The 22,143-nt window shown below is 38.1% G+C and overlaps 1 protein-coding gene across 2 annotated transcripts in view; it reads left to right on the plus strand.

Annotated features, from left to right (window-relative positions):
* The window catches only part of ANO2 (anoctamin 2), a 191,750-nt gene that overhangs the window by 82,257 nt on the left and 87,350 nt on the right, over positions 1 to 22,143 (plus strand). For both annotated transcript variants that reach the window (XM_056342011.1, XM_056342012.1), the window contains one exon: positions 11,329 to 11,412. In XM_056342011.1, the coding sequence (XP_056197986.1) occupies positions 11,329 to 11,412 (84 nt within the window). The remainder of the gene's footprint in view (positions 1 to 11,328; positions 11,413 to 22,143) is intronic.

The following is a 22,143-nucleotide window of genomic DNA, read 5'->3' on the forward strand; positions in this document are numbered from 1 at the left end:
AGAAAAGGAAGCCACTGAACCAAAACAGGGAGGAAAACAACCATAAAAGATGAAGAGCTGAGAAGTACATTGTGAGAATTATATTGAAATAAATTCCTCCTGTGTAACTTTTGTGGACTCTTAACTATAACATTTTCAGTAAAATTACTTTCTTTAAACACACTGGGCCAAATCTTTTGCTTCAAAAGAGTCACACGAGAGATTAATTTAGTCCATTTATTTGTAAATAACTTGGCAACGGCAGTCTGAGAAAGCAGACTCCCTAAGGCTTGCATGCATATTTGCAGCTGGCAGCTATACAGACTTAGAGGGTTTGCGTTTGTACATTTGAAATTTGCAAAAATAATAGGTAGCATTGGGTATTAGCTGTAAAATAGATAATTATGTTGAAAAGGAATTGAGCAACTGGTAACTAAATGGGAGAGGGAAAGAAAAGAAAAAACCCAGACCAGAACCATGAAAACAGACAAAATCTTGGAAATACCATAAATAATCACTCAGCTTGTCATGCTGCAGATGTGTGTTGTGTAAACCAATCAAACAGGTTATGCATTTATTTGTTTCTCAGATAGTGTAATATTATAGCCATCAATAAAGCAGGGATAGAGATGGGAAAATCCATACCCTCTTCTGCTTGTGAAGGAGCTGGTGAAGAAATACTGCGGGACTCTAATTAATGATGTGGGCAGAAACTATGGACCTCCCACGAGTCTTCAGAAATTACATTTCTAGAACCCAGGATGTTCCTGCTTCAGGTTTTCTGGGTGGAAGAGATTTTACCTTTTTTTGCTAACAATCCTGTGTCTGAAACCGAAATGCAATTATAAAAGGTGAAATCTTAGAATCTGGAGCAGAACTTGGAAGAACAAATGGACAAAAAGTCCATGCTAACTGAAATGCCAATGAGTGGAGGTCTTGTCATTGTTCAAATAGTCAAGCTGCTATACTATTTCAATGCAACAAGGAGGAACTTAGATGTCTGTCTTCATTAGAAACTTGTTTGGTAAGTTACAATTTTAAGTTAAAATCCTGCGCTCTGTAAAATGTTTGCAAACTTTTTTTGGAAACTAATTCCCAAGGTCTTGTTCCTACTTTTGCTAGTTGATGACTTAAAAAAAAAAAAAAAATACTGAACCCTTAAGGGAAGATTTTAAGGTACCCTGTGGATTATTGATGAGTTAAGATAAAATAATTAGGAAGGTAGATTGGGTAAGAGAGAATTAAATAGCAAGCAGACTTGGTGGCATTAAATATGCTTACAGATGTATCCCATTTTCTCCTAACTTGATCTTGGTTTAACTTGATCTTCTCTACTACATTTTCAAAATTTGTTGTGATATGATTAATTTGATGTTTTCACCTTGTCTTCCACCTTGCAAATAAGAGAAGTAACTTTTCTGAAATTCTAAGTTTCTGAAATTCTGAAATGTCTAGTGAAACAGGCAGTATAAGACATTTTTGTGTGCTTAAAAAATGGAGGAGTGAGAATCAGACTTTAATAGAAAAAACATGTATTCACAGCTTAGCCCTTTTGGGAAAAAAAGAAATTCTCAGTAATGGTAAAAGGGGAATGTGCAGGTACACTATTTTGTGTTGTCTCAAATGTCTCCTTCGTTCCCTATACATCCACAGATCAGTCGTGCCAATGAGATCTTTGGTTTGAGTTGTTTTCCCCAGATGCACTATCTTACATTTTTCTCATGCCTATTCTAATTCCTTTGTTGTGTCCATTTTCCAAATATTTTTGATGTCTTTGTATTGTGTTTTACTACCTTTTCCTGGGTTTCATCACTCCTTCCAGTGAATCTTCTTTCACCTTCATTAAGCTCCTGTAACCACGAAGTATTTAATGATCCTAGGATAGCCCTGATCTTCTGAACAAGTTCTTTCAACATTAGATTTAAGTGCTATGTTTAGGAGGATGAGTTTTGTTAGGATAGTTGAGGAAGGAATGTTGAAAAGTGGATGTTATCCCTCAGGCCTTAAGGGAAACTATTTATTACCAGCTGTTGCTCCATTAAAAAAATTACACATGAAGGCAGACTTTAAACATGTTTTAATTCATAAACTATAAGAACCAAAGCAGATGATAATTCCTTTGCTTGCCAAGAAGTGTGTAAAGATATATGATTACATTTTTTTCACTCCAAGACTCCACAGATTCAGAGATGCACCACAATATCCTGGGGCTCTATTAATTTTCCTCTTTTACTTCCCTTCTACCAGACAGAGCAACATGCTTTTGTTTCCTTTCTTTTATTTCTTTTCCATTATACTGACCTCCTGTGTCCTTTCCCGGACTGAATTGTCTACAAACCTCCAAGCTGTTTGATTCCTTAAGAGGTAGTCTTCATGCCTCAGGATGCTGTGATGGGCAACTCAGAAGCAGGGCCACCCGGGCTGGCATGTATTCTTTCCTCCTGCAGTCCTCTGAGTTCAGAGAGGAGGCTCACATCTTCACGTTCTCTGGTGGGCAGTTGCTTGGAGTGTGAAGCTATGGAGGAGGATCTGGAACGGGCTTTTCCAGCCTGTGCAGTGCAGCTTTCTACTGCAGCTGTTGTTACTCAGGCCATGGGCATGGCATGAACGATGGAAAATGAGCTACTGAATAGAGGAGAGGATCAACAGGGAAGGGAAGTCCTACTTTCCAGTAGTTCGCTGCCTTGACCTACTGCGTCTTTATCCAGCACTGCTCCTCTAGGAACAGGGACCATCTCTAGGCTTTTCCTTCTTCCTCTCCTCCTTCCCAGTGACCTAGGAGATCGAGGTGGCTAAGCAGGGTTTGCCAGCAATGTGTTTCTTGAAGAACTGGCAAGATATGGAGTTTATATATAATTATAGATGGAGATATAAGTAGGGGAGTTTATTTGGCAAGGGAGCGTGTGTTCCAAGGGAGACAGCTATGAGGAGGTGGAGAGGGACGTTCCCCTCCCCCAGTCTCACAAACCCTGTCTTCCTTTTTCAAGTCCCCTGAAGACACAGTACTCCCCCTCCCAGTTCGTTATACAAAGATCTCTCAGACACCATCGGTTTTTCTCAGCCCCACTTTTCTTCCTTTCTGTCCTCCTCGGTTGCACCTAACAAAATCAGTTTTTCCTGTGCTCTGAAGTTTTCTGGAGTTGGTTCAGTACTAGGTAAATTAGATACGATGAAAGCCTCCAAGATTAACCTGCTATTGGCATTAACAAGGAGATCAGAATCAGGTCCTAGTTCACACAGTTGCTCCAGGAACCTCAGCACCACATCACTATGTATTCTCTTGTGCGGGCAAAGACTTTATTTTTAAGGAAATGAATTTTTTCTTTTAAATTTAAAATGCATTTCACATTTACTCTGTGTATGAATGGAGGCTGCCATTTTTTTAACCCCAACTGCATATGTAAATAACATGGAAATGTGTTAAGAAACTCTTATTTTAATGAAATATAATAAAAGGGCCTAAATGTCATTTATTCTTCTGTAAAGTCTTTTATTGCTAGGTCATGGTTATTTATTCTGTGATTTTTCCCATGAATTGTCATTGACACAGGATGATTAATCAATACTGAAATAAGATGAAAGGAGAAGTAGCTTTTCTGTCAATCTGCACAAAGTACTAAATCAAGTTGAAGTTATTTCCAAAGTACTTTTGAACTTGGGAAAGGCTTTTAAAATTTAAGAACAATACTTTCTAATATTGTTTAATGACAGGCAAAATTTCCAATCGTTTAAAATGAATGCAGAGTTTCAGAACTCATCATCTTTCAGCAAAATTGATTCCTATTCTTTCATTTTGCTTTAGGCTTTTAATTTTTGTTAAATTTCCTAATATTCACTTGCATATGGACACTTGAGTAGTGCAATGTTGTTGCAAACTCATGTTTTAAAAACTCTCCCTCATTACACTTCCATCAAATATGTGATTATGTGGTGTGAGACGTTTCATTGATACAAGTTTCAAATGGCCTTTCTTTCTTCATTACTTTCCAAAAGCTTTTAAGTGTGGGGTTTGTTTTCTGGGTTTTTTTTTTTTTTGTTTGTTTGTTTGTTTTGGTTTTTTGGGTTTTTTTTGTTGTTTTTTCTAGACTTATCCATACCTCTCTGGGTCAGAGCTATAGAAATAATTCTAACCCTTGGAAAATATGAGCCCTTTCTAGAGTTCTCAATCTCAAATTCAGATCAGTAAAATACCACTGACTTTTCAGATTTCATCTTCCTGCTTCCATCCTACTCTGCTACTTCTACTGCAAGATTAAATATCTTCTAGGCAGTGTAGAAAGTTTTTGCCACTTTTATGTGTAGCTTCTGATTTGCAGCTTGTCCATTAATAGTTCATTACACAATAAAGAAATTGTCACTATTTCTGAACGTATGCCTATCACAGCATTTTCAAATATGAGTGCATTAAGATAGACTTCTTGAGGAAAGTTTTTCAAAGGAGTCTGGAAGTTAGACATCCAGATTCCATTGGCTCTTCCGTAAGAAGGTGGATGATAAGCCTATTTAGACCTAACAGATCAAATGCAGCCAAAATATATATTCAGGCACTTGAACTATGTGGTGCTGTTTCTAGATGAAAATCAAAACCTGTCCTCTCATTTTAATGGTGTTTGTGATTCTCTCTTTTCTAAAATTGATGACTTTTGCTGAGATGACTATCTATGTATTTATTTACCTCAGTTTACAAAATTAAGAGGCTAGATTTTGTTTTGTTTTGTGCCACACACACGTACACACACCCCCACCCCCACCCCTACGCAATGTATTGGTCTTGTTATTCTCTAAACTCTTTGTTTGGAAGCTCTAGGCTCACAGGGTACAGCTGCACAAAATGTCTTGATAGTTCACTGATACCACTATGTACAGTTCCCCTCCTTACTTTTATACTACTAATTCTAGCATCTTGTCCATCACCTGAACCTACTGATTAAACCTGTGGAGAAGTAATTCCAGAAATGAAGTGCAGAGTGTTTGTGATGGAGGGGACCAATTAATCAGATAAGTTTTCACATAACACAATCAGGGCATTGGGTGGGGGAAGAGAAGAATGTGTGGGTTAGGAAGACCCTTTTAGCAGTGTTGAGTCATTAAATTAGCTCATCCGTAGCATGCTACTTCATAGGTTGCAACTGCATAGCAGCTTAAGCCAATCTAACTCCACACTGTTTTGGTGCTTCTATCCCAGCCATGTCATCTTGTTCTTCCCTTACATGAATGCTGGCAATCATACAGCTGAGTGGTGAACTGTTCAGGCTGTTGATGCAGCTGGAGGGTAGCCAGGGGTACGAGGGGCAGGAATTTTTATCCTGGTCATACCGTGCAGCTGTGTATGGACTGGTATCGGTGCAAGGACAGAAATGGATACGTGTGGCTAGTGCAAGGTGCAATTGAATCTGAGAGCATGGGAATCCAGGGTTAGATCGGCTTATGCTGCTATGAAACTCAAGCCGTTAAACTCAAGTCTCAATTATAAAAGCTTTTGATACAAATTCAGCATTCGTGTTTGCTACAAGTAACCCTGGCTGTAAATCCAGTCATTAGTACATTTATAGGAAACAATTAAAAGAGGCACTGGTATGGCTGAAACAAATTAATAAAGACTGAACAATTATTTATTGTCAAAGAGATCTTTTAGTTGGGATTAGCTTAAGTATCTGTATTTCTGCACATTAGAGATGAGTCAATGCTCTAATCTGGATCATCATTCAACCTGAAAAGTTCACAAAGCTTTGGAAAGACAGTGGTTGGTCAGAATATATGCCTTCTGGAACCAGATAATTCTGGATATTATATAGCTTTTGGTAGCTTGTCTCTGATATATGTGCTTTAAGATGTTTTAGGAAGTATACCTTAGAATGTTGTATAGAGTCCCATTGCTTTAACCTAGGAAGGCAGGCTGCCTGTGAGCCATGGGCTCCGCATGCACAGAGGCTGAAAAGAAGTAAACTCCAGGGAAATGAAAACCCAGAAATATCATAAATAGCCAGTGCTGAGAAAATATTATTTCATAAACAAAAATCCTATCTAATATTATCTGGAAAAGAGTTGCATGTGTGGCAGAAAAATGTCGATTTATGAGGCATCCTTATTAAAATGGAGGAGACTGATAGAGACTTTGAGGTCTGGCCTGCTAGAAACGTTCTTACCTTATATTCACTTATCTCTGCTAAAGAAGGAAATTAATGATATTTGCAGTAGTTCTATCCATAGGATTGATATAAGTACTATGTTATAAGTTTGATTTAGCATTCAACTTTGACAGCTACTTGCCCACTCAATCATAGATCTAAAATCTATGACCTCTGACCAGCTGTAACAGGATGAATCTACAATACATCTGCCTTTCTCATGCATCAGTGATTGTCTGTTTTAAACTTCTTAGTTTCTTGGGATTACTGTGGTGCATGATATGCAATGTTGGCTTGGACCAATGACAAGTTCAATGGCCCAGCCATTTTCATCTTAGAAGAAAAATACTTTATTTTAGTTGGAGGAAACTGTTGAATTCTAACCTTGTTAATTTGTAAGGTCTTTTATCTTGAGACCATAATGTTATGATTTGTGAAACAGCTATTTTAGATCAAATTTAAAGGATTTTGCAGTGTTTATTGTATTTCTTTTTGTGAGAGCTACAAATTTGTAATCCATTTAAAGTATACTCAATCTTAAATATTGACAGAGAAAAATTTCCATAATCGTGCTCCCCTAAAGAGTGCCTCCACAGCCAAGCGTTCCCACTGCTACACATTAACAGACAAAACCAAAGATGACAAAGATGCCCAAGGGGGCAAAAATCCATCCTTTAAGTACATGTTATGTAGAAGTGGTTCTATGCTTATAATGTGGCTAAAATGAAGGTCCTAGTTCATGACTGTAAGTACTTGATACTGCCATAGGACAACTAAAAAAAATATAACTGTGCCGTGCACAGACATTTTGAATTTTCTAGAGTCAAGCTAATATTTTATCAAAGTTAGAGCAATAAGGTAAGCTGGAAGTATCACCCCTGACAAGCTGGGTGATGCCCCATTTTAATGGGCTGGTATTCAGCTTTACAGCTGGATTTCTTCTTTGTGTCTGTCAGTTCATTTGTTTCAGCAACGGCTTATCATGCAGTAGAAAAAATAGTTTTAAGCAACATTTTCAATACCATGCTTCAAGGGACATAGGGCTTTGCACAATTCCACTTACCAATGTAGGAATATTTAAATGGGTTGGATTTGAATTGAATAATCAACAAGAATAAATGATGCCACCTCACAAAATATGGTATCTTGACATTGCAATGGCAGCATTTGGTTGTTTGGTCCTAGCTTAAGGGTGCTTAAAAATCTGAGGCTATATTTCAAAGTTTAGTTATGCAGGTAATCTTCCAAAGCATTACTACATTTCTTGCTCAAAAGGAGTAAATAAAGGTCTATCTATCTGGCAAATATATTTCCATAATACACCTTATGGGTTCTTTTGTTTTAACTACTTCAGTTTTCTGTTGGTTTAGAACACCTTTGATAGTTGAGTTCATATGTACTCGTACAGTAGTTTTTGTCTTTTAATACTCCTAAACCTGTAATAATGTTAGATGACTTATTCAAGTTTTTGTTTTAATTTTATGTAAATTGCATTTATTATGCAAGTGATCTGGACTAAAAAGATCGTGAACATCTATGAGTGATCCCTTCATACTTGCTGAGATATGAAAGTACTCTTTCTTGGATGAGCATGGGATTACTGGGACAGTCTAAAGAGATTATTGGTGTGAATGTCTGTTCTTTAGACTTCTTTCTTTCCCTCCCCACTGTGTCATCATCACAAGAAACCAAGGGGTTTAGTCCTTGATTTGTAATAATTAACCCCCCTGCAGCAGAGAACAGCTGTACTCTCTGTTCTGTTCATTCCAAGATTCCATCTCGATTTGGGGCAGCACCTGGGCCATTCCACTTCTCATTTGTGGAAACCTTCCTTCCTACCAGTGCGTACAGCTTTGCTGCTCTGCTCGTGTTCAGCATATTAGGATAAGGCTGTTCAATGAATTCACAGTGTTTCTGTGACTCTCTTAAAAGTGTAAAAATGAAGCAGTAGGTTGTCTGATATTTTGCTGATAACTCCTTTGGTCTATTAATCTGGGATAATTTCTAAGTTTCTATTTTTTTCTTAGCAATCTAGAAGTGTTTGTCATTAATGCCTTGTAAAATTCCATTACCACTTTCTTCCTAAATCAAAGAGAAATTAGGAGAGAGAGGTTCATGTTATATATTCTTATCAAATTGGATCATTACCTATACAGCCTTAATTTGCAATGTATAGTGGATACACATGTTGTATGTTTGAGGCAAATCCTGGAGATCATTCTCAAGGAAAATTCCCACTGACGTCAATATGAGTTTTGTCTGAGTAAAAATTTCATGATTTGACTCTTTTGTTTTCGGGATGGGAATTATCGTTTTCTACTCTGAGCACTCATTTGGCCTCAAAGTACCTTGGCTCACATGGTTTTCAATAAGTGTCTGGCAGCTGTACTGGCAAACTTCCAGCATCATGGGATTCATATTTATCCCTACATGGACATTTGGCTGCCTTCAAGTCATCACAACTATTTCTAGCTTATTGTCCTAAGTGTAGAACTCTTCCCATTTTCAGACAAAGAATTGATTCTGAATCACACTCTTTTTACAGCAGAGTGGAATTGTTCCTTCACATCCATGTAGACATGATCAGGATCAAATATCTCTAAATCTGTACTGTAAAGAAATGTTTCATGCAATGTACTCATAGAAAAGAATATATAGATACACACCCTCCAGGAGGCACCGTGGTCTGCTCAGTCAATGGTAAGATGACTTGGCAGATTCAGCAAGGACAGATCAACTAATTTTTCAATCCAGATATAGGTGTATGAAAGACAGTTAAAAGGACATTGAAATGTCTTACTAGGAAAACTAAACATAACTTGACCAAATTTGAACAGAATATGCACTCAAAGCAAAATTCTTAATAGCAAAAAATTGTTACAGTACAATGTTTTGCTTGGCATTTTATTTTCTCACTGTTTCCTTTCAAGCCAATTTTCAAAAGCTGCTTTGACCTCTGGCAGCTGCCCCTGGTGTCCCAGGATGCTTTGCTTAGCAGAAAATAAGAAAAAAAGGAAGTAAGCCAATTCAGCTCTGCAGGTGCTCCTATGGTGTGATTACATCTCCTCAGTTTCTTACAGCTTCATTTATCTCATTTCCCCACTTTCATCAAGCTGTCTCCTCTCATGTAGCCTTCCATGCCTGATGCCCTCATCCTTTCTTCATTTAAGTCTAAAGATGTTTCGTCCATCTGACCTCTGAACCTTACCTAAGGAAGCATGATACAAATTAATGCAAATCAACAAGCTATTGAAAACTTACAAAACTTCAAGACACATGCATTGACCACGACATCTTTCAATACTTAGCTGTATCTTTGTCTTCGCTTTTCCCATCCTGTTCACCACCATTTTTGCTGCTAATCAACTTCAGTAATGACAGAGATTATCCCTGCCTCATTATTTCTTGGAGTTCCACATACACTCATAGCACATTGTAAGTAATAACAACAATGACCCTTGTGGCATGAAGTGCTGCAGTGATTTCTGAACTTATTGTGGCACTGATTTTTATGTGAGGCATAAGTAATGTAAAAGAACTCTGTGATGCAGAAAGTGTCATATTTGCACCCTTAGAACATGCTTTATTAATTTTAATAGTACATGAAATTACAACTGTAAAACAGGTTGTCATGCTGGAGGGTTCAATTGTTTGGTATAGCGTTGTAGCGGTAGAGTTTCAGCGACATAGTCATACTTGAGCTTTAGAGTAAAAAAGTTCCCTCAAGCTTCCCATGTTAGTACCAGACTCCCTGGGAGCAGCAGAATGCACGTAATTTTTTTAGAAATGGTTTTTACTCTGTTTGTGGCTATCAGATTCATTAAAAAGTGTTAGAAAGTCAATTTTGTGACCGGGCTGATCGGCATATGTTCTAATTGTCATAAGGATGGATGGTATGACCAATGCTTTAGGAATAACCTTTTTGTGGGAGGTATCAAATCCAAATTCCAGGGTCTGAATGAATTCAGAACATGGTGGAAATGGTGAGATATGTGGCATTTGTCTTTTTCATGAGCTGCTTTCTTTAAAATCCTGGTAAGTTTGTGCCACCATGCTTAATTTATTCTCTAATTTGGAAAAGAAAAATACAATTTGCAAGGAAACATTAAAAGGTTATTGATAGGGGAAACTGGGCCAGATCCAATAGCCCACGAGAGGTGACAGCCACAGCTCCATGACCCTAGGTCCAACCTGAAATGAGGCTAAGCATGTATTCCCGGTAGTCACAGGTGCACAGAGCACACACAGACCCCACATATGTGTGTATATACATGGCCAGCCACACAGATCACACAGACAGACATGCAGCAGGCACACAAACACTGGCAGCACTTATCCTGCTCCTCTCCCTGGCTGAGCTGGATGGACATATGCACATATGTACAGTGTGGGTCCTCCCAGCAGTTGGGCTCACTTGGTCTGCCCAGTAGCTGCCCCTGGCCCCCAGTCTCTCAGTTGCTGGCACCCAGAGAGATACAAGCCTGCAACACTACAGCCCCTCTCCATTTGCTCACTCACACGTACATACTACTCACCCAGAGCTGGCTGGGGCCTCCCTGGCAGCTGAAGCACCCTGCTTTTGGCCTTGAAGATGCACGCACACACACACACTGCACTGGGTCACACTCCTAGAGACCTACAGACCCTGTGGTCTCTGGCAGTTGGCTGGGACTCCCCTGGTCCCTCTGATAGCCAGTTCCAACATGGTCTTACCCTTAGAGACTCACACCTCCCTGGGTCCCAGGCACTTCATCTACTTGCCAGCTACTTCAGCTTGATCTCCACTAGTGCTCACATACTCACAAGTACGTGACACAAGTGGCACACCTGCACTTGCTCCAGGTGCTGGTGGTCAGACCCCCATACAGACCAGCTAACTATTTACATGGGACCAGCCCTTATTATCCCCTTATTCCTCTATTTCTCCACAGTTGTTTCTCTCCAAGTGACCTAGATTCCAAGTGACCTAGATCCCTCCCTTCCCCACCTTTGGTTCCTCCCCTAAGATTCTAGCCCTAAATGCTCCTCCCCTGCATCCCATACATCTAGGCAGTGATCACCCTAGTCTGAAAGGTGCTTTGGTGCCGAATCATTTTTATGATCTGGATCATGCATAAGTGACAGAAATTACTTTTTTTTTTTTTCTTTGCTCTTAATCATAATCACACACTTAATGTTTTTTGGTTTTTTGTTTGTTTGTTTGTTTTTTCTTCTTTTTCAGGAGCATGCCAGACCAGAGTATGAAACCAAACTGCTGCAGAAAAAGCTGAAAAATAAAACCATCACCACAGAAAATTCAAATACAGTAAGATGCAACTTAGTCTTTTCACTTACATTGGATTTGTGTTTTGTCATATTGTGATTATCTTTCTGTCTGTCTCTGATGGATAGTTTGCAAAAGGTACTTTTTGGTGCTTTTAATCAGTCTTGTAAGTTGCTTGCTAGAGGTCTGGTGTTATGCAGTCCTGCAGTGCCATTGAGCGGCTTTGAGGTCATTACTTTGTTAGCTCTGCAAAGTAAAGCAATTAGCATAGGAATATGGTTGATGGGTGGTTCAGGATCTAATCTGTAGAGTGATGAATGATTAGGACAATAATCACCACAGGAATTCTTATAGCAATGACCTAGAATTTCAGAACTTTGTGTACAATAAAGAAAAGAGCTTTTACTATAGGGGTTTCATTTGCATAGGTACCATTGGCATCTTTAATCATGTCACAGTTACAGTTGTGAAGTTTTGATAGCATTTCCAGTATAAATGGAAAAATAATAATTGGTATATCATTTTTACATTGACGTGTGTTTAGGCTTCCTATGGCTATTTCAAACCTAAGAGTAAACATTTTTTTCTCAGTCTCCTCTTGTAAAATTGATTGAGGTCTATTTCCTAAGCACTCATAAGTCCCTGTAGACCTGATCCATTAGGCCTGGTTAACTGTTGCTTATTCCCTGCATGCCACATGCGCAAGCAAAGCCAAAGCGTTCCAAAACCATGCCCAGTTTCCAGGTAAAAGGAAAGAGTTTAATTTGTTTAATCATTGAGTATATGAAGTGGAGAATACTCCATATTTCAGGTTTAGTCCAACAAATTTAGCTCTGCAGCTTATTAAAGAACTTAATTATCCCTTTTGTTCTGCTGATCACTGTCAAGATTGTGAACCGTTTCCAGTGAATCTTTCGCTCTCGGTGAGGCTGCATTTCACCTGTTGAGCCCAACCAAACTCCACAGAAGACAACGGGAAGATTCTCAATTACTTTAATAGGCTTTGGATCTTGCCCAATATGAGCAGGGGGTCTCACACAGCAGTATGGAGAGGTCTTCCCTTACACGTTAAACAGGCCTTTCAAGTGAGGATCAAAGACTGTAAAGGATGGATAAAGCAGCTGCTGCTGTTCAGCTTGTTCTGACTTAAAGTAAGTGAAATCTGGAAACAAGTCAGCAATTGGTGCTGTAGAATATTTGACTTTTGTAGTCATGAGGCAGAGTTAGATAATTATCTTGCTTAAATGAGACACAGAAATCACAGCATTGAAACAGAAATTAATTTAAGGTAAAAGAAAGCAATGAAAGTGTTAAGAGTGTAGGAAACTAATAACAATGTAAAGATCCAGCACTACAAAAACGGGAAGGTCTCCTTTCAGACATCAGGAAGGGAAAGGCTTTCCTGGAATACTTTTTCTCCAGTTACTTTTTGTGCCAATATGGATGGAAAAATAGCACTCTGAAAGAAAATATTTACGGCAAATTTTTGCAGCATCTGTATGCAGATTTTCTCCAATGTCCTTAAAGGAGACAAAATCCTATTCTAGAAATTGATGTAGGCATTTTGAACTCCAAACCTCCTGATTTTTAGTAATATTTAATTCTGAACCAATTTAAAAAAATATATATTTTAGTTCATTATGTCATTGAAGTATTTTCTGGAATCTCAGAGTCATCTCAATCTCTTTTCTAAACTTCATTAAAAATTAAAGTACTGTGATATTTGCCATCAAACAGTTACTGATAGGGAGCAAACAGCTATTCATATGTCAGAATTTTTCATTTGGATTGATTAAGGTAAAATTCTAATGAATGCATTCATCCTGCAACTTACTAACTACCACGTCTCCCCAAATTACTGAAATATATTCCAAACTTCAAAGCAGTTTTCCATCAGTCAACGTTTTGCTTACTAAATATGTTGCAATCACTTTTTTGATCTACCTCAAATTCTTTCCAGCAAACAGCACATTTGTCGGGGTTTGGAAGATGTGTTGCTCAGTGGTTTGTACCTCAATGTCTTATGATATTATAAGGGCAAGAAACGTTTCTGTGAGACCTACTGAAGAGGAAAAAGGCCAGTTCTTTAAATGAACTGTTCTCTTCAACGTAGCTGTGGAAATGTAGTTACATTTTGCTTTGGAAGATCCTGAAAGTTAGACATTAAAAGTGAAGAGTATTTAAGACTGCAATAGTTCATCTGCCTATTTTTTAGAGGTTTTAATGTTTTCTTTTTCCTCCTTCAGATGGCTTTATGTTACACTCATTGCAAGACTATTAGCTCAGGAGCTTTTGCATGGCAGGTTAATATTAAGGCACAGGTTTCTGTGAGGTCTCTGGCTCAGTACTTCTGTCTTGTTGGGTGGAAGCCAAGGTACAGGACTTTGTTGTTTTAATAGTGCAGATCTAGTGTCTGGACAGGCATCAAAGTAGAGGTCTCTCTGTAGTCAAAGATTCAGTCCTCTTAATTTCTTGGTTTTGTATGAATACACAGATGCCTGTGAGGTCTCAGTCTCATCATACCTTGGTTGACAGTCTAATGTCATGGCGTAAGTCTCTGTGAAGTTCTTGCCTGAATATTTTTAGCTAACTAGTGTAATTTAAAGGCATATCTTTTGTGTGTAACTGGTCAACAACTGTAGTGTGTTGTGCAGATATCAAAGGACAGGCTCTGGCACCGCTGCCTAAAACTTTTCATTACTTACCTAAAATGAAGTCTAAAGTCTCCAGTTCAGCAGCTGTGGCTTGTTGGGATAGAAATGATGCCAGAGCTGTGGCTATTGTGAGAATACTGATTTAGAGCTTACATAAAGGCATATATTTCTATAAAATTACTGGCTCCTTTCCAGTATGTTAATTCCTCTGTTCCGGTGAGGATGTGACTAGTTTTATGGCAAGAAACTGAGCTTTTATGTGAAAAGCTTTGTGTACAGTGCTGGTTTTTTCCTTGCCTTATTTCAACAAGGAGTCCCTGTGAAGCTAATTGGCTTATTTTTGCAACGAACGGATAGGGGTTTAGTTATGGGCTGGTTTTGTGATTGCAGAAGAAAATCAACACTGCTTACATACTCCTTTAAATGATAACTTGGGAATACCCGTTAAGAGGAAACCTACTTCAACATGCACTTTTCCCTGTCTACTGTTGAAGTCATTAACTTTAATGAGTATGGAAGATGCCCAACACCTGTCAGGGCCAGTAAACATATGAGTCACTTTACCCAGGCAACAAATTCCAAATCATCTTGATGAGACTGGCAATAGAAAGTATTACAGATCTAATGTATTTCTTGTCCAGTGGGGTTTCTGTTATAGAATATGCCTTCATGCAAATACTACTTATGGTAGTTGCGCTACTGTAATCAGCAAAGAACAAAATTTCAGCCTACACCACCCTGCGTGGTTCAGGCTGTTTTAATAAATATTTTATTGGTTATTTTGAAAATGGGAAAGGAACTAAGAGGGCTCAGAGAACTTCAAAAAAGATTGGTGTGAAGTTAGTCATACAATAACACCTGAAGGTTCTACTATTTCGGAAGAGAATTAATTTAAAGCTAAAGGAGTTGAAACATTTACAGGAAATGCCTCAGGTTAAGTAGTAAATGCATAAACAAACAGTCTTTATGAATTATGACATTAATTTAAAAAAATGACAAGGGATTTTTTTTAAATTTTTTAAAAAAATCTAAGGGACTCATCCTGGAAACCTGCAGTGAACTGGCTTATGATCAGCAGCACTATCTGAATCTTTGCAGTCACACAACTAAAGGCTTGCACAATATACAGATTCTTGATTCATGTGAAAAGGCTCTGTCTTTGCAGCAGGCATGAAGGCTTATGTATGTCTGCCTGAATGCATGTGTCTGATAATACATTCATGCAAATATGACAGATGCAATTTTTGTAAAAAAACAATCCATAATTTTTGTTGTTCTTATTTAATATTAATAATCTTATTAATACAATATTGAAGATGTGGATAGAAATATTTAACCAACAGGGTAAAGTTACTGTATCTGCAGAATGTTAGCTAAAAAGGGTGTTGGATATTTGTAATCTTCTGATAAGTTGTTCCTCCCTCTGTGTAATAGTAATGTTCTCAATAGAAATACGCACAGATCAGGAAATGAAAATTGGTCTTGTGCCCAAAAACATGCAGATGGGGTTAGATCCAACTCTCACTGGAGTTGATGGAAAGAAAGCCTTCCAGTCATTTCTGGGAGAGATGGATCAGGCCCTGACTCCCTTTCATTAAATGTCCAGCTGATCTGTCAAACATGATGCAACATCATATATATTCTTATCTTTCCTATTTGGCAGGAAACAGAGTAACTCATTCTACATATTTCTCAAGGAAAATTTTCTTTATAGAAAAAAAGAGCTTGTCTCCTGGCTCATGTCCTTCCTTGGAGCAAACCCTGGGAATAATAGAATCTGGCATTCTATCTTGCCTTTAATTCATTTTAAATATGAAAGTGGCAGAATAAGTTATTTAAATTGTTAATTCAGCTGGTAATTGAAACAAAAGAAATATTTATTTGCAAAGCATTGTTTTGGTTAAAAACCAAATTAAAGCAAGCTGGTTTGAAGAGGAAGGTCTCTGATGAAAGGATGATACAGGCAAATATAAAGTAGAATTGTACATTGCTGATGAATACTGTATATTTTAAAAAATTTCAACATTTTGAAACATGAAATAGTAATTCTTGCTACTAGTTGGTTCCTTACCCAGTTTTGCATAAGCAAATTTCCCACAGGGCCTAAGAAACACTGTAGGTGTTAGAGTCCACCTCTTTATTAAGCAAGTCTTTGATAAAATTAACTAAAGAAAAAATACACCTTTTTTATATATTAGCTGTAAGTCTGTAGAAGAAACCAAGATAGTTGGTCAAAATTTGATTAATCAGAACTGTAGAACTGTGAGTAAACCCAGAGTTCCTAAAGAACTAATGCTGATAAAATATTTTTTTAGCATTTATTGGACCTTATTATTAATGTGATAAAAGCATCACTTTTGATCCACTGTCTTAAATTGGCCCATGTCTTTCCAGCCTCTTTCGTTGTTTTACTTTAATGAATAATTTTCCAAGCATATGGGATAGTAAAAGTAATACATAATAAATGATATTTTTTTTTCTTTTCAACTTATTTCTTGTATCACTAACTTGAAAATGAAAATATGGGGAATGAGTGAAGAAGAATGAGGACACTTATGATTACAATCTTAGAGAGAAATCTCATTCTCTTTGTACCAATATTTGTTTGGCTAATTGGATCAAGTCACATTTGAAGGGTAAATGTTATAATTCTGATTATTTTAATATTTGAGTTCTGGGTTGTACAGTTTTTATACCAGAGTATTCACAAGCAGTATTTGTATCAAAAAGATATGTTGACTTGGTCTTTCAGTGTGTTCTTATTTAGATGTATGGGTTCTTTCACTATATGGTGTACGATGTGTTTTCAAACTGCATCTCTACTGTTGTCTTGGAGTTCGGTTACCTTTGAGTTGTGTAAAAAATGCAGCTAAAAGTGTCCCACTTGCTCCCCGTCTCTGAAAATAGGTGGGATTTTCTCATTTGTATCAAATAAATGAACCCAATGTTTAGCCACGGTTCTGTGCTCCAATATTTAGCATTCTATTCCAGTCAGCCTTCAGGAGGAGGTAGGTCTTCCAATACTCTTGATATGAAGAGAGAAAATGCTTAGAAATACACTACCATAGAATAATTCAAGTTGGAAAGCTCCTCAGGATTTTCTCTAGTCCAAACTCCCACCCAAAAGACTGTCAGCTATGATACCAAACCATGTTGCTCACTGTATTTTCCAGTCGGGTCTTAAAAACCTCCAAGGATGGAAATGGTAAAACCTTTCTGGACACTGCCTGACTTTCCTCGTGGTGTAAAAGCTTCTCATCACCTCCAGCCTGAACATCTCTTGTTTCAACTTATGCCAGTTGTCTCTCATCCTCACAGCATGCACCACTGTGAACAGCCTGGCTCTGTCTTCTTGATGACCTCCTTAATCAAGCTAAGCAAGCCTTGTTCCTCAGCCTCTCTTCACTGCACAAGTGCTCCAGGGCCCTGTGCTGGACTCCCATGAGTTGAGTGATTTATTTTTTCTACTGGAGGGCCCTCAACTGGGCACAGTGTCTCAGAGGCAGGCCAATGAGTGCTGAGAAGCAATGGTAATAATTTCCCTGGATCCACTGGTTAATACAGCCCAGGGTGCTGTTGGCCTTTGGTACCAGGGCACACTCCTGGCTTATGTTCGGCTTGCTGTCTGTGCAGACACCAAAGGGCCTTTTCTGTAGTCTGTACTACTGCGAGGAGTTTTCCGTTTCAAAGACAAGTCTTCACATGTCTCCTTGTTGAAGTTGATGAGGTTTGTATAGACATGTTCCTTCAGCCTGTCTAGGCACCTCTGATTGGCAGCCGTGTACTTGAGCATATTAACTGATCTCTCCCCAGTCTGATGTCATCTGCAAACCTGATGAGCTCTCCTCCTCCAGATCCTTCCTTAAAGGCATTAAAAAGGGTGGTCCTAGCATAGACCCCAGCAGTACTCCAGCTGTTACACATCTCCAGGTAGAGTATCACTCATTAGATAATACCCTCTGAACCAGTCCTTTGAACTTGTATTTTGCTGAAGTCAAGGCAAATGGCACTGACAAATCTCCTCTCTTCCACAAGTCTAGTTATTTTCTCACAGAAAGCCATCAGATTCTGTGGCATTATTCACCTTTGGTAAATCCCTAATGACTGTTGGCAGTCACCTACTTCATGTGCTCAGAAATGCGTTTCCAAGAGACCAAAGCGGGGCTGACGCCTTGATTATCCTTTTGTCCTTTTTGTGAAGATGGATACAAAACCGTTCTTTCTGTGGTTGTCAGGGCCCTTCCCTGATCTCAGCATCCTTCCAGAGGTGACAGAAATCAGCCTTGCAACAACATCAGCCTGCTCCTCCAGCTTCCATTCCACTTTTGCAAAGTTACAGGTAAACAAAATCACTCCTTATCTTTTTTAAAGGAATAAATCAACATTTTTCTGTCTAGACATCAAAATGGTGCTTATCTAGGAATACCGGATGCTTTTTTGTGCAGCTGTTGGAGGATGAACAGTGCAAATAAGAGCCAGGATTTTAAGAAAAAGGTATCTTACGCTTGTGATGCTCTTTCTGCCAAAATAAAAATTGATGGTCTTTTTCAGAAGAAAGCTTTGAACCCAGAAACAAGAGAAAGCAGGGCTGCTGTTTGTTGGTCTTATTTGTGTTACTTATTTAGATTTTGGCTCAAGGAAGCATTCTTTCTAGGGCAGTACTACAGCTTGCATTGTTTAATCATATAACCGAGACTTAAGTGTATGATTAAAGTTAAGCACATGCCTTCGCATCCTGAACACAGATACAATTAAATGCTTTTTTTAAATTGAGGTCTAAGCTTCTTATTGATGACATTAAAGATGATGCAGGTCTCTTTGCTATTAAACTGAATGGGAAGACTCATTCCTGCAGGTCCTATTCATCAGTACTTGAAATTAATAGGAGTTCTGCCCGATAATAAGGTATTAGTCCTTAAGTCTGCAGTTACTGCAGATTACTTACTATCACTTTGTACCCAGTCAAAGAGTGTAATAACAGGTTCGAGGGTTACAGTAAAATCTCAAGTTGAAGAATAAATTTCCCAAAGTCTTCTGGGTTTTAATGTAATGCAGATACTTAAACTTAAGAAAAACGAGAGTGTTTTCCCTTTCTTGTGTGCTGGTGACAAACTCCTGTATCTTGGAGTATATTTTTTTACCTTCTGTTGAGCATATTTATAGGGCAAATTTCATTCTATTAATCTCCAAGGTCAAAACAGAAGCCCAGATTTGGGACAAAATTTACACAAATTGGCTGTGGAAACAACAGTCAGTAAAGCTAGTTGCCAAGAATTTTTTATTTGATGCATACTGCAATGCTGTCTGCAAATCTAAAGAAACAAACTGCATTTACATTATATTCCTTTGGGCATCCATCCCATGAAGATTGAAATTCCACATACTCCAAGCTTAAAGAGCTGAAGAAGTCAGGTTGAACTGCTCAACTTCTGCAGCTATTACCATGTTTAATTGAAAAACCGCTCTCTGCTGCTCTGCTGATTTTCATGATACACTTAATTTAGGGATAAGATGGCATTATGTTTGAAAGCTCCTTCACACCATGGTATTTCACGTAATAGATAAAGTTGATTTCTTACCAGGTTAGTCAAGTCAAGTTTTTCTCCTGTTGATATTATCTGGGTATTGTACAACTGAATTTAGTGAGAGTAGGCTTTTAGTGACTAATACACAATGCCAGATTCACTGCTTCTTTCAATATCTATTGTTCACGTATTTAGAATGTAAAGCTTGCTTGCATGCATAGACTACTACAGCTTCTAATGGCATACTTCAACTCTAGCCTCAGAGACTGGCGCATAGCTAATGATATAAATAAAGGTGGACTATTACCTTTTTAAACATTGAATAGAAACCTCTAGTGAATCTTCTCTTCTGTTAAGGAGTGCACTGAAAGATTATGGAGTGGTATGTATGTGCCTTTACCTATTGCTTTGTAGGTAACTATAATTATTCAAAATTCAACCCTCCACGTGGTTTTCTTCTTTCTTAAAGTTCCATGAATTCAAACCTGAAAATCAAGTAGGATGCTACAAAGCTTTTACAACTGTTTAATGTCAGAGTACAATAACAGTTTTAAAATTTATTTCTATCCTTAGCCCTATTGCCAAATTTAGCTAAAATCCTGTGATTAAAATCAGTCTGATGTTTAAAATGGGCAGTTTTCTGGCATGGCAGTCTGTGTAATCCCTTCCCCTACAAAGCCCTCTTTCCTAAACAACAGTGAAGATCATCCTGGTGGCTTTAAAATTGGATGGTTCTTTGAAAACCTTCCCTAACCCATAGACACCAGTTGCCATCCTTTCTTGCATAACAAAGTACAGTGGCTTAGAGAAAGCACAGATAACAGCAGACCAAGTGCTACACTGTGTTCTGCTTCTTTTGGATCTGATTTTCGTGTTCTGTGCTTGATTTTCTTACTGACATTAATTGCCTGGAAAATAGTTTGGACCTCATTCCTTGAAACAACTTAAATACCATTTTGAAAGTGTTGATATTTGTCTCTCACATTTCAAATAGATATTTAAAAATTAACCTAGTGTAATATTTGAAAATATTTAATATCTCAGACTGCTTTGTTTACAAACGCTGTATCAATAATACAGTTTCAGTTCTGTCTTCCTGCCAAATGCATTACAAAAAACATCCTTTAGTCAGGTGACTCTCCCCTGGAATTCTGGCCCATGCATTACATCTCTTTCCTCCTCTACTGTCACTTCCACACTGCTTGGTTTCAGCCTTTCCTTCCTTCCTTCCTAGCAATTCCTGTTTTCTGCAGCTGCTGTCATGGTATCTTCTAGTTTTATTCCCCTCCTTTCCCAGATTCTTCTCTTTTACTCCACCTCCAAAGATACGTCTTTATTTGTCCTTCCTTATTTTGCATTTTGTAGTTTCACACCACTACCTATATTTTTTGTCTGTTTTACCTTAGTGCCTTTACCCACAGTACAGCAAGGTGCAGTGGCTATGTGGTGAAGGAGGAAGACATCCCATCTTTAATTACCGGGGAATCACTGACTACCAGTTCTCAGTTCAGAGACAGCTCGCTGAAAGCTTACACTTTAAAGTTGAAATATGCAGACTCAGTTGTCAGCTCTCATTAACTGAATGTTAACACAACCTAAAATCAAAAGTAGAGAATCTTCACAAAAGAGGCAAGATCTTTCACTGTGAGCTGTTGGTTTTAAATCAAGAGAAAGAACCGAGTGCTCCTGGGTGGCGTGGGTTAGGCAGTCCTGTGACTGCTTTCATTTCTGGTAGGATCTAGTTTGATTCCTCTGCAGCCTGCAGACTAGCTGTGGGCTATGTACAGGGGGGGCCTAGCACGTCCCTTGCCTTCTCTAAAGCTAAGTATGGTGATAATGGTAAAATTATCCTAAAATTCTCATAGAGGAAATCCAGCCTATCCGTAAGTTCCCTAGAAGGGCTCAGTTAACTGGCTCTTAATGCTTTTAGGTGTAATTTTACCAAGGCCAGTGATCTAATGAAACTCTGAGGAAGAATTTAATCCAGTTTCTCTGATTCATAATGCAATATATTGTTGAAATTTCAGGTTTGAGATGTTCCCAAACACACTGTGTAAGTAAAGAGCCTTTTGCTACTTGAATTTGTTGTGAAGCAAATACTCATTACTGTTATTTTGCTTGTTGTCCTTGTGTATGCAACTTATATTTAGGTAGATCAACAGGGAGATTTTACAAGGCCTTTTGGGACAGTGGATTTGGGACAATCATAAGGTACTACCTTACGCATCCTTCCACATGACTGCTAACACAGAAAACCTGTGCTTTTATTTACTGTAAATTATTATTTTAAATAGCTTATTGTGTTTAGTTATGCTTGTCTAATGGATATCTTCCAAACACTATGCAAACCATCCTTTATATGGAAAAGACTGTCTTGACAAAACTGATGCTGAATAACAAGAAAATTAAAATTAATGTGATCTTCTGGGGCATTATTTAAAGGGGAAAGACTATCAAATAGAGACATGGGGAATGAATGTTCTTAATTTGCAGATAAAGCAAACAAGAGTTTCAAAGAACTCTTCTTTCTATAAACACTTAACAAAAATATTGATTTAATTTTTCGTTTCACTGGTTCCATTGTCAACTAACTG

Source organism: Falco biarmicus, chromosome 5, assembly GCF_023638135.1.
Source record: "Falco biarmicus isolate bFalBia1 chromosome 5, bFalBia1.pri, whole genome shotgun sequence".
NCBI classification, from domain to species: domain Eukaryota; kingdom Metazoa; phylum Chordata; class Aves; order Falconiformes; family Falconidae; genus Falco; species Falco biarmicus.